We start from the raw sequence: 14,713 nt of genomic DNA on the forward strand, positions 1-14,713 counted from the left end.
GCAAAAAAAACCCTGGTCAGGAAGCGGGTAAAATCTTCCGGGGCTTAAGTGGTTAATAATAATAATAATATAATATGTATGTATATATGTATAATAATCACATAGTAAAACTGGGTATAGCTGGTTCCTTTTTTTTTTTTTTGTTGTTAAAAAAGAAAAGGAACAGGTTCCTCTATCCATACAAGCTAGGTGTATAGAGGAATCCCTCCCCTTTACTGGCACACTGTATTCTGACAGTGGCTTCCACTGCTTTCAGAATATACTGATCTGACTGGCTGCAGCCACTAACTGACAAAAGTTCTGTAGTGTTTTCTAATGATCAATTTCTGTCAAACTGGGAGGGCCACACACAGATTGGTCCCTGCTATACCAGCCAAATTTCAATCCATCTATGCCCAGTTTACGTCAGGCTGAAAAAAGACACAAGCCTATCTAGTTCAATCAACAGAAAAAAAAAAAAAAAAAACCTCCATTTCCTTTACCCACAATTGATCTAGAGAAAATAAAGAAAATCCAATGGTCCAATTAACTCTAGTGGAGGAAATAAAACTCCTTCCTGATTCCCTGAAGGCAATTGTGTATCCCCTGCATCAACAATCTCTGGTGTTATTACCTATAAATGTTAGTATATATTATTATTATAATACAGGATTTATATAGCACCTACAATATAAAGGGGGGACAGTACAACTACAAAACAGTTCAATACAGAATTTACAGTATTTTTTAAAACAATTTACTGAGTGGGCCAGAACAATTTCTTAAGGGAGTCTATTCTACATTTCACAGCTCTTACTGTGAAGAAGCCTTTTTGTATGTACAGGGTAAATCTTTTTTTCTCCAAATGTAGACTATCCCTATGTCCTTTTTTTATGAACTTAAAGTGAATAATTCTACACTAATTTCACTTTATGGACACTTATATATTTATTCCCAGTGATAATATCCCACAATAAGTTGTTTCCTTCCAGTCAAATGCCCTACAATATATTTTTCTAATATTCTCTTCATCTAATATTTAGGCACTACGGGTTGATTTGGGTTTTGAAAAATGTTTGTCTCGGTCAAGTGACAATTTTATTACTTATTAGGGTTGATTTACCAAAACTGGAGGGTGCAGCTCTGCATAGAAACCAATCAGCTTCCACTGATTTTTTTTTTTTTTTTTTATCAAAGCTTAATTGAACAAGCTGAAGTCAGAAGCTGATTGGCTACCATGTACAGCTGCACCAGATTTTGCACTCTCCAGTTTTAGTAAATCAACCCCAATAAGTAAGAAAACTGTCACTTGACTTAGACACACATTTTTCAAAACTTTTAAAGAGATTGGCATCAATATGTAAATGTCACTATAGCCTGGGCTTACCTCTAATAGCCAACAAATAAATTCCAAGTATAATAAAATAAATATTGCCGAAACCTAACTTGCTATTTGAAGTGAACATAGGCTAGGATGTCACCTAGCCAAACTTTCTCCAATCAGAGCCAGTTCACACCATAGAAACACAGTCAGGATGCGTTCCAGATGCTTTTCTGCATGCGCATTTTTGATGTGTTTTTTATGCATTCCAGTGCGTTTTTGGCATGTTTCCAGTGTGTTTTTGCCGACCGCCTCCTGTATATTTACTGCTGCACTCAGCCGCTTACAGGCAAATCGACGTAGTACTATGTCGCTCGGCCACGAGCCTGTAGGGGGCGAGCGCGCCCCGCTGGCGGCGCGCTCTCGCCCCCGCTCGTTCCCTGCTGAGCCAGCGTGTGTGACCGGCGGCTCTGATGGCCGCCGGCCACTCGCGATCTCCCGCAGGAGAGGGAGAAAGACAGTGAGGTCCGGTTCACACTGATGCGATGCGGGAAGGCTGCGAACTCGCAGCCTGTTCCCGCATCACACACCCGGCAGTTCACACTGCCATATGCGATACGCAGGGGGTGTCAATGTAATCTTAACGACACCCCCAGTTTGATCGCATATCGCAGTGTGATCGTGCAGTTCGCACAGGATCGGATCGCACAAGTGTGAACCTCTGTGCGATCCGATCCTGATGCGGCTGCAAAAATGCCTCCTGTGCGTGTTTGCTGCGGGAGCGATGCAAATTTAGCCATACAGTTTGTATGGCTAAACTCGCACCGCACAGCTGATCGCATGTAATGTCGCTCCGACATTACATCCGAACCCCGCACACGCACAAGTGTGAACCGGGGCTAAAGATGTAAACACAGCCGTCTGTCATTCTCACTGAAGTAATGACAGAGGCTATGTGATCCTGCTATGTAGGATCGTATGTCTCAGTGATTACATCACAAGCCACGCCCCCCACAGTTAGAATCACGCCCCTAGGGACATACGTAACCCCTTGATCACCAGTAAAGTTAACCCCTTCCCTGCCAGTGTCATTTTTACAGTAACAGTGCATATTTATAGCACTGATTACTGTAGTAATGTCACTGGTACTCCCAAAAGTGTCAAAAATGTCAGTCAGGGGTCCGATCTGTCCGCCGCAATGTCGAAATCCCGCAAAAAAAAAAAAAAACGCAGATCGCCGCCATTACTAGTTAAAAAAAACAATAAAAATGACATAAATCTTTCCCTTAGTTAGTAGAAGCGATAGCTTTTGCGCAAACCAATCAAAATACGCTTATTGCGATTTTTTTTAACAAAAATATGTAGCAGAAAACAAATTGGCCTAAAATGTTAAAAAATTTTGATTTTTACATTTTTTGGGGGAAATTTCATATAAAAAATGTGATTTTTTTCAAAATTGTTGCTCTTCTTGTTTATAGCGCAAAAAATAAAAATCGCACAGGTGATCAAATACCACCAAAAGAAAGCTACCAATAGGACGTCAATTTCATTTGGGTACAGCGTTGCACGACCGCACAATTGTCTGTTAAAGTCGCGCAGTGCCAAATTGCAAAATAGGGCCTGGTCTTTGAGCAGCCAAATCCTTCGGGGCTTAATTGGTAAATAGGGACATGTGCGTTCCGGTGCGTTTAGGTGCGTTATAGTGTATTTTTTTTGCGTTTTACAGTGTTTCAGTTCAGTCTAGTGCAGGAAAAATACAGCATGTTCTACTTTTTTTTTCTGGAACTTGAACACACTATGCCATTAAAAACCATTCACAACCTTTCCATGCCTTTTTGATGCAGAAAAAAAATGCACTGGACTGCATGTGGTTTGAACTGGCCCTCATCTAATTGCTTGCAATGTGAAGCCCTATATTTCAAAGTTGCATGTGTTTTTTTAACGTGAACACTTTGCTGGGCTTGGTGAATATTTTCTTCTTTAACAAACCAACCTCATTGGGTAGATCAGTCTTATTTTGGTCAGTAGTACAATGAAGGGCCTAATTAGAAAAGTGAACTCCTGACATATGTTTAGCTCATTGAGACTTCACAGGAGGGTACAAGTCTCCTGTGAACTTTTTCTTTCTGTCCGGGCAAAGCTCTATGGTGTCTGGCTGTTGTCCTCTTGTGCTTTTACAAAGGGGGAGGGGTCATACTGTTCTGCATAAAAAGTGAAAGCTGTTTATTCAATCACCACTTGGCTAATTAGCTTCTCATACATATATGTATACACACAGCTTGAGGTTCTGTGGGAGTTGGAAGGTTGTCCCCTTTCCTTCAAACAAAATTCAAAGAGCTGCAGCATGGCTATATCATTACAAGGGTTAATCTTAGATTAGATAGGCTACAAAAAGTTTACATACAGGCAAAAGAAAGCAGACATACAGCCTCAAAAGATAATGGAGACTCCAGTCGTTAGGCAGACTCCGCACTGGCCTTTACGATGCTGGGAATGAATTGTACTTTTTATTTACAAGGTTTGGAACATGCAGCAAGGTGGCTAACAAGTTATTACATGTTACATATTAACTCCCTTCCCAAGAACACTGGCCATACATAGAAGGTGGAAGAACTGGAGGTTGGATCCATGAAGGAGTTGACAACCTTCATCCAATAAATTGTATGAATATAATTTCTATTATCCAATCACGTGAAAAGTAAACTCAGGTTCACAGATTTCATTGGGTAATGGAAGTGAACAGAAATTTACTTTCCACATGATTGGATCAATGCAGTGAATATTCACGCCATTTATTGCGTGAAGGTTCTCAAATCCTTTCGTGAGTCAGCCCAATGGTTTCATTATCAGTTTTTTTCTCCAAATGGTAAAACAGCCTTTAGCAGAAGTCAATGGTTCCTTCCAAATGGAATGGAACACGTTTTATTTCACAAGAAACCCTTTTATAAGAAGTTTTTGTTCCTTGGTTGATAGGATATTCCCGTGTACATTTTTACACTCTTATGAACAAACTGTTTCCAGAAGGTTGGAAGGTTTTTTGGAGATCATTGTCATTATAATGAATGGTCTATTTTTCATACACGACCTGACCATAGCAATTTCACAAAAACAGAAGTCTAAAAAACACTTCCTAAATGTTTTCCAAAAAGCCCTGGCCATACACAGATTCACCCCCCCCCCCCACCCAGCCAATAGGCTGAATAAAAAAATTCCAATATATTCCTCCATCCATACTAGCAGCATGGATTGACAAACCTCCCACTGCGGGCTATTGTATTCTGATAGCTGGCACCAATGGATGTCAGAATACCCAACCCAACCTGCTTCTGATTGGTTGCAGGTGCTTTTTAGGTGAGAATATTTCACCCAATATACTTTTGTCATGCCAGGTGGTGCTGAAAGGAGCACCCACAGCTTGATTTTTGGCCAATTCAGCTTTAAGAGACAAAGAAGCAAAATTTGAGCCTTGTACGGCACCCTTAAGAAGAGGATTTACTAAATGGGTCATTTTCTAGTTTGTGTTTACTTTATAGTTACAATCGGGCTCAGGAAAAAGTTTACTTTTTAGACTTTCCTGATCCTGAAGGAGTGTAATGAACACAGGCTAGAGTAAAGATTACCCCTTTGGTATATTAGCCCTTAAAGAAGAACTATATATTGCTATTCTGTATTGAACTGTATTGTAATTGTACTTTATATTGTAAAGTGCTGCGTAAACTGTTGGCGCTATATAAATTCTGTATAAAGAGACTTATTTTGCCCACTAGAGTGTATTCCTATCCCACCCTCTGATCCACTTATACTTACCTTCAAAGGGCTCACCGGCCACTTTCTCTCATGAAGCTGTGCTCAGGCCTCAGCAGCCAATAGCCAGGCAAGAACACATGGTGGAGGGGGTGGTATCATCAACCCTGGATATACTCCAACACCATCCAACAGCTTATTCTGTGGGTATAACTGGAAATCCTGTTTAAAGAGACTTTTTTTGCCCACTAGAGTGTATTCATAGCCCACCCTCTGATCCACTTATACTTACCTTCACAGGGCTCACCTGCCACTTCCTCTCATGAAGCTGTGCTCAGGCCTCAGCAGCCAATAGCCAGGTCAGAACACATGGTGGAGGGGGTGGTATCATCAACCCTGGATGTGCTCCAACACCATCCAACAGCTTATTCTGTGGGTATAACTGGGTCGGGAGGTGGGCTAGTAAGACATTATCCTTGGAGTTAATAAACAGTTAGGTACCCTTATGGCACTTTTCCACTGCAAGTACCGGCTCGGCTCTACTCGGCCCTGCTTGGCCCGGTTTGCTTTTCCACTGCTGGTACCGCATGGTACGGTGTTGGAACGGTTCGGTACGGTACGGTATGGTTTGCTTTTCCACTAAAGTAGTACTAAAGTTAAGTGGGTGGGATAACAACGGGGTGGGTGGGATTCTCTGACCAATCAGTGGCTAGTAGTGACTGCATGCAAAGGATTGTGGGATATGGTACCGGTATGGTACCTCTTGGAACCACAATCGAGGTGGTACTGTTTTTGAGAGCCGTACCGTTCGGTTCCATGCAGTGGAAAAGCGCCGCCGTACCGCTACCGTACCAAACCGTTCCTACACCATACCATGCGGTACCAGCAGTGGAAAAGCACAAAAGCGAGCCGAACCGTTCGGTTCCATGCAGTGGAAAAGCACCATCAGAAATCCATCTCTTGGTAGTGTGACCACTGGCAGAACTTCCAACAGATTTTGGATGCGTCAATAAGATGTAACTGACATAATTGTCACAAGCATCTTTCCTAAGAAGTAGTGGAGTTTTAGAGGCAGGCAAGCTATTTGGAGACAGTAACAAAAACATATTGAATATCCGTTCCTGGGAACATTTTTGATGCAGAATTGTCTCAAAGATGTGACAATGTGCATTTCAAAAGATGTGATACAATCAACAATTTACTCCAACATTTATGTCAGTACTAACAATGAAAATGTTGCAAGGTTTTAATGAATTTGACGCAAGACTTCTGACTTCGTCCACGCCATCAGAAATATGTTACAAATGCCTGACTGAATTGGCCCCTCTGTTTATTTGCCATAAATGGGCAGAGAAGTGAGAAAGTCTCTTTAAATCACATAATATAACCTATATCAATTTCTAAGGCTGGGAGGGCTTTAAAAATATGCAAACTAACAGATTTCCTAAACTAGACTTGTTTTCTTCACCCATTCTGCTTTTAAAGAAACCTATAGCAAGGACATCTGGAAGCCCAAGTGCTGACCATTCCCCTTGAACATATTAGCTCCCTGGCTGTCATGTTACTTCACTGGCATTGGTACTTTCAATAGAACTGACCCAGAACAAGTATGAAGATCAGGAGTTCTAAATCCAGTCTGACTTTCCTCATCTGCATACTTCTTTCAAGGCAGTGAGGTTGATTTACTCATTTTCTAAATGAAGAGAGGCCGTTCAACTTGCAAAGTGAATGTTGGCTTTAGAAAATATATGTTCACTTAGCAAGGTGAATTTTAGTAAAAAAAGGTGAACCTGTGCTCACCTTAAATACCCAATCGTGTGCAAGAGCATATAATTGGGTATACAACGTGAACGCAACTTCTCCTTTTTCTGTAACATTCACTCTGCTAGGTTAACATCCTTTATTCTTTAAAAAAAATTATTATTATTATTTTTTTTAACATCCTTTATTCTTTAAAAAAATATTATAATTATTATTATTTTTTTATTATACATTATTTAAATGCGCCAACAGTTTACGCAGCACTTTTCAATATAAGCGGGGACAGTACAGTTTAATACAGTAGGAATCAGAGGGCCCTACTCATTACAGTTTACAATCTAAGAACCACAATGTCTCACAGTATTGTTGGCAGAAACAGCCAGGCAACCACCATGTTCAGGAGAAATTCAGAAATGGCAGCTTCTGCATTTCTCCTAGTAAAGCTTTCCTTTAAGTTGGGTTCTTTGTCTCGGCCAGCCCCCCTCTTTTTTTACATCAACTACACAGTTTAAAGACGCGCCCATGTGCTGCTCCTCTTTTTTATATTTCTCCCACATGTCTTATGACTTTTAATTATACTGGATTTGGGTTAATACTCAATGTACATGGAGAGAAGTACTGCTTAGAAGAGCACCTTGTAATGTCTTAGTAGGACAGGGTAATATAATATTTGGATCCAGAAAAGTTAGCACTGCAGAAGACCCAACTAATACCAAACCTGCTTAAAAATTGAAAGTGAAGAAAGCCATATACAGTTTCAAATGCTGCAATATGAGCTTATTCAGTAAGGTAATCTTAAGTATATTAATGATATGCAGAGTGCAGTAATTCAAAGTAACAGCCAATCAGATGTAGGTGTCCTGTAATAAGATGATGGTTGATTAGCTACTATAATGTGCATCAGCCTGTAGATTTCCATGTAATGACAACTTAAAGTTGACATTTCACTGTGTGCTACAGCTAATGCTGGCCATATACATTAGGGAGTGATGACATGCATGATCCAACTATCATACCAGGGTTGATTTGCTAAAACTGGAGAATGCAGATTTTGGTACAGCTGTGCATGGTAGCCAATCAGCTTCTAACTTCAGTTTGTTCAAATAAGCTTTTATAAAAAAAAAAAATGGAACCCGATTGGTTTCTATGCAAAGTTGCACCAGATTTAGCATTCTCGAGTTTTAGTAAATCAACCCCGCAATGTCTATTGGGCCACTTCTGGACTAAACAGGAATTATCTGGTAGCACAAGCATTCCTAATCTGGCAATTTAGGAGGGAGGGTGGAGGCACACATAGCCACAGAGCCAGTTTATCTCATTGGAAGCAACTACGATTGGGCAAGGTTTGTAAACATTTCCAGTCACTGTGTCCCCTGAGAATCCTTGCTCAAACATTGGGTCGTTTCTTGATCAGGCCAAAATAGGCCAGCCTTGGAGAGTATCATCTAAGGTCTAAGGGCACCATTAGGGTGGTCAAAGATGGTGGTCTATGGGCACCATTAGGGTGGGTAGAAATGATGGTCTATGGGCACCGATAGAGTGGTAAGAGAGGTTGGTCTATGAGCACCTTTAGGGTGGTCAGAGATGGCGGTCTATGGGCATCATTAGGGTGGTGATAGAGGTTGGTCTATGGCCACAATTAGAATGGTAAGAGACTGGTGGATTATTGATCAACAGAGATGACACAGCTAAAAGATCTGCTTGTTGGCAACAAGAATGCTGCGCCACCATACCCACTTCTAGTTTTCAACCCAGTTTGAGTGACAATTATACCTTAGCTCATGTAAACTAGATGATCTCTCCATTTTATATATTTAAATGATTAAAAAGTCGTAACATGCAATAGTTAATGCTTGCATGTTAACTTCTAAAAATATGAATATTGCAGTAGATGCTCACATCAGCTTCCTCTCATGGAATAATCCAGTTGTCAAAGACCCCTTAGGCTGGCCATGCATAGCTCGATAAAAGCAGCATCTGACCTAAACATTGTTTGTAATAATTAAGCCATGTAAAGATTTAGTAAAAAAACACTGATGATTCTCGTAAATTGTCCTTATTTCACAAAAAGATTCTGGAAAACTGCTTTGTGCCTGTAGTCAGTAATTCTCTTTTCTATGGAAAAAAGGGAGCAAAGCTTTTACTGAGCGTGTTCCATGCGCTGGTTGAATTGTACAGGAGTCTGTAGTGTTGCACAAGCTGTGGACAGGCAGATCTTTCACCGCCTGCCATCCTCAATGAGATATCTGCTTGTCTCCTATTGACCCTACTGTACATTTTTACAGCTGACTTAACTTCCTAAGTGTGAACTCTGCATTATTGTCTTTGATTATGCTGGAAAAAGAAAAAAAGGAATTATTAAAATAAATATAAAGTCCACAAAAGCTTTGCATCTTTGGAACTTGACAACCCCCTTACCCAAGCTGTCAGACCTTAATGTTAGACTAAGACCTGTGGTCAGCTTTAGCTGGTTTGTAAATCTGTGGTCAGTTCTAGCATCCTGTTTTCTTTTCCCTTATTGAACAAAAATCTGGGGCACCAGGTTTACTAGAATATTTAACATTTCCTGACTATACCCCTGGATTCATTTCGTAGAAGTGACCTAAAAAATTTTTTACAGCCATTATGGAGGGAATGACGGGGGATATCAATGTATTACCATCAGTTATTTCATAAAATTAGCTATACAAAATGATTGACATATTTTATATCTCATGTATTATGCCTTATTTCTCCATTTTTTTTTCATTTTTACATACATATTAATACAAAATGCAGTCACCGAGGAGCTTTTTGAACTACTAGAGGATAAAAAGGGAGAATGCATGTATTCAGACCTAGTTTACAAACACCTATGTATTGCCAATGAAATGTCAAAATTATTGTCACCCTTTAAAAAAAAAAAAAAGAAACAAAAAAAAAAAAAAATTATATTTACTATACAAGACATTGAGATGACATTTATTTAACTGTCAGTAAATTTGGTGGTAGTCAATAACACAACTTTGATTTGAAATAATAAAGACTGTTGGATTTAAAAAGGCAAGTTAGCGGCAATAACCCATCATATGTCAACTCTCATCTTTTCAGCGCAGGTTAAACTGTGGACAATCTGACTGCCTCCTTTTGAAGCACTTCCAGTTTTCCACTTTGATTCTTAATGAACAGACCTCTTTGTCTCACATTCACTTGCAGTCAAACATAAGACATGTTCAAGGTTTATGATCACTGTTGCATTTCCAAAAATTTTAAGTAGAAAGAAAATTCACCACGGTTTGGAAAAAATATCAACCCAAAATGTGTTACCTTTGTCAGTAGGCATTTTGCCAAGAAGAGAGTTAGGGCATCAGTGTAAGAAGGCATGTAATAACACAACATGGCACAGTGCCAGGATGTGTTACTGATAGCCTAATCGTACATACTGGACACACACTGGGGTGATTTACTAGTGGCTTCCCAGTCCAGCAAGTCTATGTTCTGTTTAGACACCCCATCAGGTTAAGTGGGAAAAAAAAGAAACTGAAACTTGATAGGCTGTTTAAAGTGAACAAAGACATTCGGGCAAACCTTTAGTAACCTTATAATCTTGCTATGCATGTCACATAAAACAACAGGCAATGAGAGAGCTCGCTGTCATTGCCAAAATCTCAGACCTACCAAGACATTTTCCATTATCTGCCGACAACTTGGTGATGTAGTGCATACAAAGTGAAGAGCCAGATCCCTTTCCTATGGAGAAAAGGGCACAGTCACTAAGATCTAACAAAATTGCAATGCTTTAAGGTGCTTGTTATCACTCAGATATTAACCCATAGACTACCGCATGCTGAGAGCGATGCTCAGATTCATGACAACACTTATGTAGACCATCTCACTGCTACTGTGTTAGCAATATATAAAGCAATTACTATCAATCAGTATGTGCTAACTATAATACATTTATGTATATTCAAAATTATCTAGAAATACATTTTTTTATGCATATGCAGAGAAAATAATTTATTTTGCTACTCTATTACCTGGCTATCTGTATCTGTTTACATGATTAAGCCCATATTTTTAAACAGGCAAAAAGCCCTTTTGCCCCAAGCCCCCCCCCCAGAACTTTGGGCCCACCAAGACACTTTGAAGTGTTAGCACTTGGATTCTATAAAGGAGTTCCTATCTGAACCTCCTGAAGCTCTAGGAAATGAAAAGATCCCTTGTTTTGAAAAGCAAAGTATATTATTACAATTAGTGATTCCTGTGATTGTAAACATTCTTGGCAACATTAAAGAAAATATATACAATGTCAGGTTTATCATTCCAGCCTTTCTAAATCATTGCTAAGTTTTATGATTGCTAACAGAGCTCTGATCCTAAAAGAACTTAACACATATCTAAAGGCAAAACATTTTTTTTTTTTTATTTGGATAGTGATAAGGGGTTAGAACACCTGTCATGTTTTTATTGCTGTCTGTTCCCCTTGTTGGAGAAATTCACTCTCTCTAACTGTACTGATCACCTGCGCTACCAAGAATAATGTAGGTGAAAATTCCAAAATTTTAGTTGTCACCAAAAATGAGAGGAAATTTCCCTTAGGGACACTTGCTTCTGAGACAGGGGGATTTTCCTCTCATTAAAAAGATATTATTTCACTTCCTGTTGAGTCTACAGGACAGAAAGTGAAGAAAAATCTTGCCAATGTGAAATTCAAAATTAACCGTCCAGAATGAAAAAAAAAAAGTTTTGGCTTAAAACATACTTTGAATGGTAAATCTCATCATAAGGTGAATTCTGTAATGAAACAATTTAGCAATGTGTCAGGGCCTATCAGAATGTTCTGTTCCTTGGGCCCACTCATGGAATAAAACAATCCTACCAGTGGTCCTTGCACAAATACCAATGCTTAGATGAAAAGGGGTGGTGATGCTTTTTTAAGGCTACAGGAGCACCTAGTTAACAGGAGGTCATGGAAAGCACTTTGCTGTAAAGGATAAAAAATCTCATGTTACAAACAGATTGTGAATATGAAGTGAACTGTGACATGACAAATACTGCGCCACTAAAGATCATAGCTTTTATGTGAATGCCTAGGCATGCTGACGGCTCTCTTCCTCATTATCTAAATTAGACAACAAAGAATAAAGTGCAGTTAGCCATAGCAACCAATCAGCTAGCATCTCTACTGTCCTAATCATTCAAAAGTGACCACTTCAGGATGCAAAAGGGGACGATTCCTGAAAACTGGGAATAAGGTGCAGCTGATGTCCATAGAAACTATTTTCCTTCATCCTGCAAAAGTGATGATGTTACACACAGCAACCATTTTGGCCAGTGATGGTGAACCTTGGCACCCCAGATGTTTTGGAACTACATTTCCCATGATCCTCAACTACACTGCAGAGTGCATAAGCATCATGGGAAATGTAGCTCCAAAATATCTGAGGTGCCAAGGTTCACCATCATGGATTTAGGCTATTACTGGCTGCTATTGGAGGTAGCACCATTTTTTTTAGTCTTCTTCACTCAATTTATTTGGGAAGTAGATAAATACCTGTTGGTGAATAAGAACAATGGCTGCAGTTTTACTCCATGATACTCATGTATTACTAAATGATTACAAAGGATGTAGACCAACCATTGTCAACCAGGGGTCTGTGGAACCAAATGGTTCCTCCAGATGTTGCTTGGATTTCCTTGAACTGTGGCTGGTGCCTGCATTGTTTTAGGGCCAATGCCACTGTGCAAAACCAGCTTCATGACCCCATAGGCTTGATTTACTAAAACTGGTGAGTGCAAAATCTGGTCCAGCTCTGCAGAGAAACCAATCAGCGTCCAGGTTTTATTGCCAAAGCTAAGTTGAACAAGCCCAAGTTAGAGGCTGATTGGCTACCATGCACAGCTGCACCAAATTTTTTCACTCTCCAGTTTTAGTAAATCAACCCACATGTCTGAAAGGGTGGTGTTCTGACCGCCAATGTAAGGGGCACTATTCCTACTGACCCTCATAGTAAGGGTTCCACTCTACATACTGGCTACCACTGTAAGGGTTCCATTTTAACTATTGACCACCAGTGTAAGGGTTCCATTCTTCCCACTGACCACCAGTGTAAGGGTTCCATTCTTCCCACTGACCACCAATGTAAGGGTTCCATTCTTCCCACTGACCACCAATGTAAGGGTTCTATTATTCCTTCTTGCCCCAAATGTAAGGGTTCTATTCTGCCTACTGCCCGCAAATGTAAGGGTTCTATTCTGCCTACTGACCACCAACGTAAGGGGCACTATTCCTACTGACCCCCATAGTAAGGTTTCCATTCTTCCTACTGGCTACCACTGTAAGGTTTCCATTTTTCCTATTGACCACCAGTGTAAGAGTTCCATTCTTCCCACTGACAACCAATGTAAGGGTTCTATTCTTCCTACTGGCCCAAAATGTAAGGGTTCTGTTCTACCTACTGACCACCAATGTAAGGGGCATTTTTGCCACTCCCAATGTAAGGGTTCTATTCTTCCTACTGACCACCAATGTAGGGGGCATTCTTCCCACTGACCCCCAATGTAAGGTTTTCATTCTTTCTACTGACCACCGATGTAAGGGTTCCGTTCTTCTCACTGACTCTCAATTTCAGAGTACCATTCTTCCCACTGGCTCCCAGTGTAAGGGTTCCATTCTTCCCACTGACCCCCAATGTAAGGGTTTTATTCTTCCTACTGACCACCGATGTAAGGGTTCCGTTCTTCTCACTGACTCTCAATTTCAGAGTACCATTCTTCCCACTGACTCCCAGTGTAAGGGTTCCATTCTTCCCACTGACTACCAATGTAAGGGGCATGTTTACCGCTGACCCCCAATATAAGAGGCATGTTTCCAAATGACTCCCAACTGGCTTTAACAGGGGTTCCACAAGACCTGAAAATTATGTTATATTATATTCTGGTATAAATGTAAGGGGCATGTTTACCGCTGACCCCCAATATAAGAGGCATGTTTCCAAATGACTCTCCACTGGCTTTAACAGGGGTTCCACAAGACCTGAAAATTATGTTATATTATCTTCTGGTATAAAAAGGCTGAGAAAGCCTGATGTAGACTGGCAATACTATTTAAGTAGAGACAGTGACATTGGTGTGCACCACAGCAAAAGCAATGTTCCAGACAAAATGACATTACCATATAAAAAACACACATAAAAGACCTATGCAGGTAAAGGCACCATCCCCTGCTGGTAGGTGTCACATTTCTGCTGTTTTTCTTACCTGTAAACTTTGAATGATCCCTAGGACAATGCATCAGCTAACCCTACACAATGCACATGAACTGAACCCCCCCCCCCCCCTCCCCACAACTGACCACCCATGGGCTTCCCCCTGCCAGACTTGACTTGTAGTTACCTCGTGGCTGTTGCTGTTAGGGATTTCAGTCTCATTGACCAGAGAAGACTTGATATCTGCCAGGTCCCCCTCTTCCTCCGGGTGGCTGATCTCCGCATAGATCTTCTCCTTTTGGGGATCCCCTTCATCCTTGAACGGGATCATCTCATCAGTGGCACACAACTCAGGGTCCCCACCACCTCCATTGCCTCCCCCTGCTCCTGAGAGCTGAGGCATGGCTCTGTGACAGAATACACCACTACTGTTCACAGAGGATTAGAAATCCAACCGAAGCAGCAAACTTTCCTCCTTCCCCAGCCAGCAGCCCCCCTCCCAAAAGCAGGGTAAATCCTAAAGAGTGGGCAGGCAGGCAGCAGCAATGGTGCGATCTTCTGCTCCCCTGCCTGCGGATCCAGGGCTCACGTCTGATCAGATCCTGGGGGCTTCTTGTGTTACCATCGAAACTTTCTTTTCTCTAGCGTCCCATGGAAAGCGACAAAGAAAATAAAAAGTTTGTTGTTAGTGTGACTAAGTTTGTCCCAGCCTATGACT

The 14,713-nt window shown here is 40.7% G+C and overlaps 1 protein-coding gene across 6 annotated transcripts in view; it reads right to left on the reverse strand.

The window, feature by feature from the left end:
- Positions 1-14,505, reverse strand: part of LEF1 (lymphoid enhancer binding factor 1) — a 170,346-nt gene extending 155,841 nt beyond the window's left edge. For 3 of the 6 annotated variants that reach the window (XM_082247599.1, XM_082247601.1, XM_082247598.1), the window contains exons 1-2: positions 14,183-14,505; positions 10,463-10,534 (exon numbers count right to left, since the gene is read on the reverse strand). In XM_082247599.1, the coding sequence (XP_082103725.1) occupies positions 10,463-10,534; positions 14,183-14,398 (288 nt within the window). In that variant the 5' untranslated portion in view covers positions 14,399-14,505. The remainder of the gene's footprint in view (positions 1-10,462; positions 10,535-14,182) is intronic. The other 3 variants (XM_082247602.1, XM_082247603.1, XM_082247600.1) reach the window with 1 other exon arrangement.
- Between the last annotated feature and the right edge of the window lie 208 nt (positions 14,506-14,713).

The sequence above is a fragment of the Pelophylax lessonae genome, assembly GCF_965119305.1.
Source record: "Pelophylax lessonae genome assembly, chromosome: 1".
NCBI classification, from domain to species: Eukaryota; Metazoa; Chordata; class Amphibia; order Anura; family Ranidae; genus Pelophylax; species Pelophylax lessonae.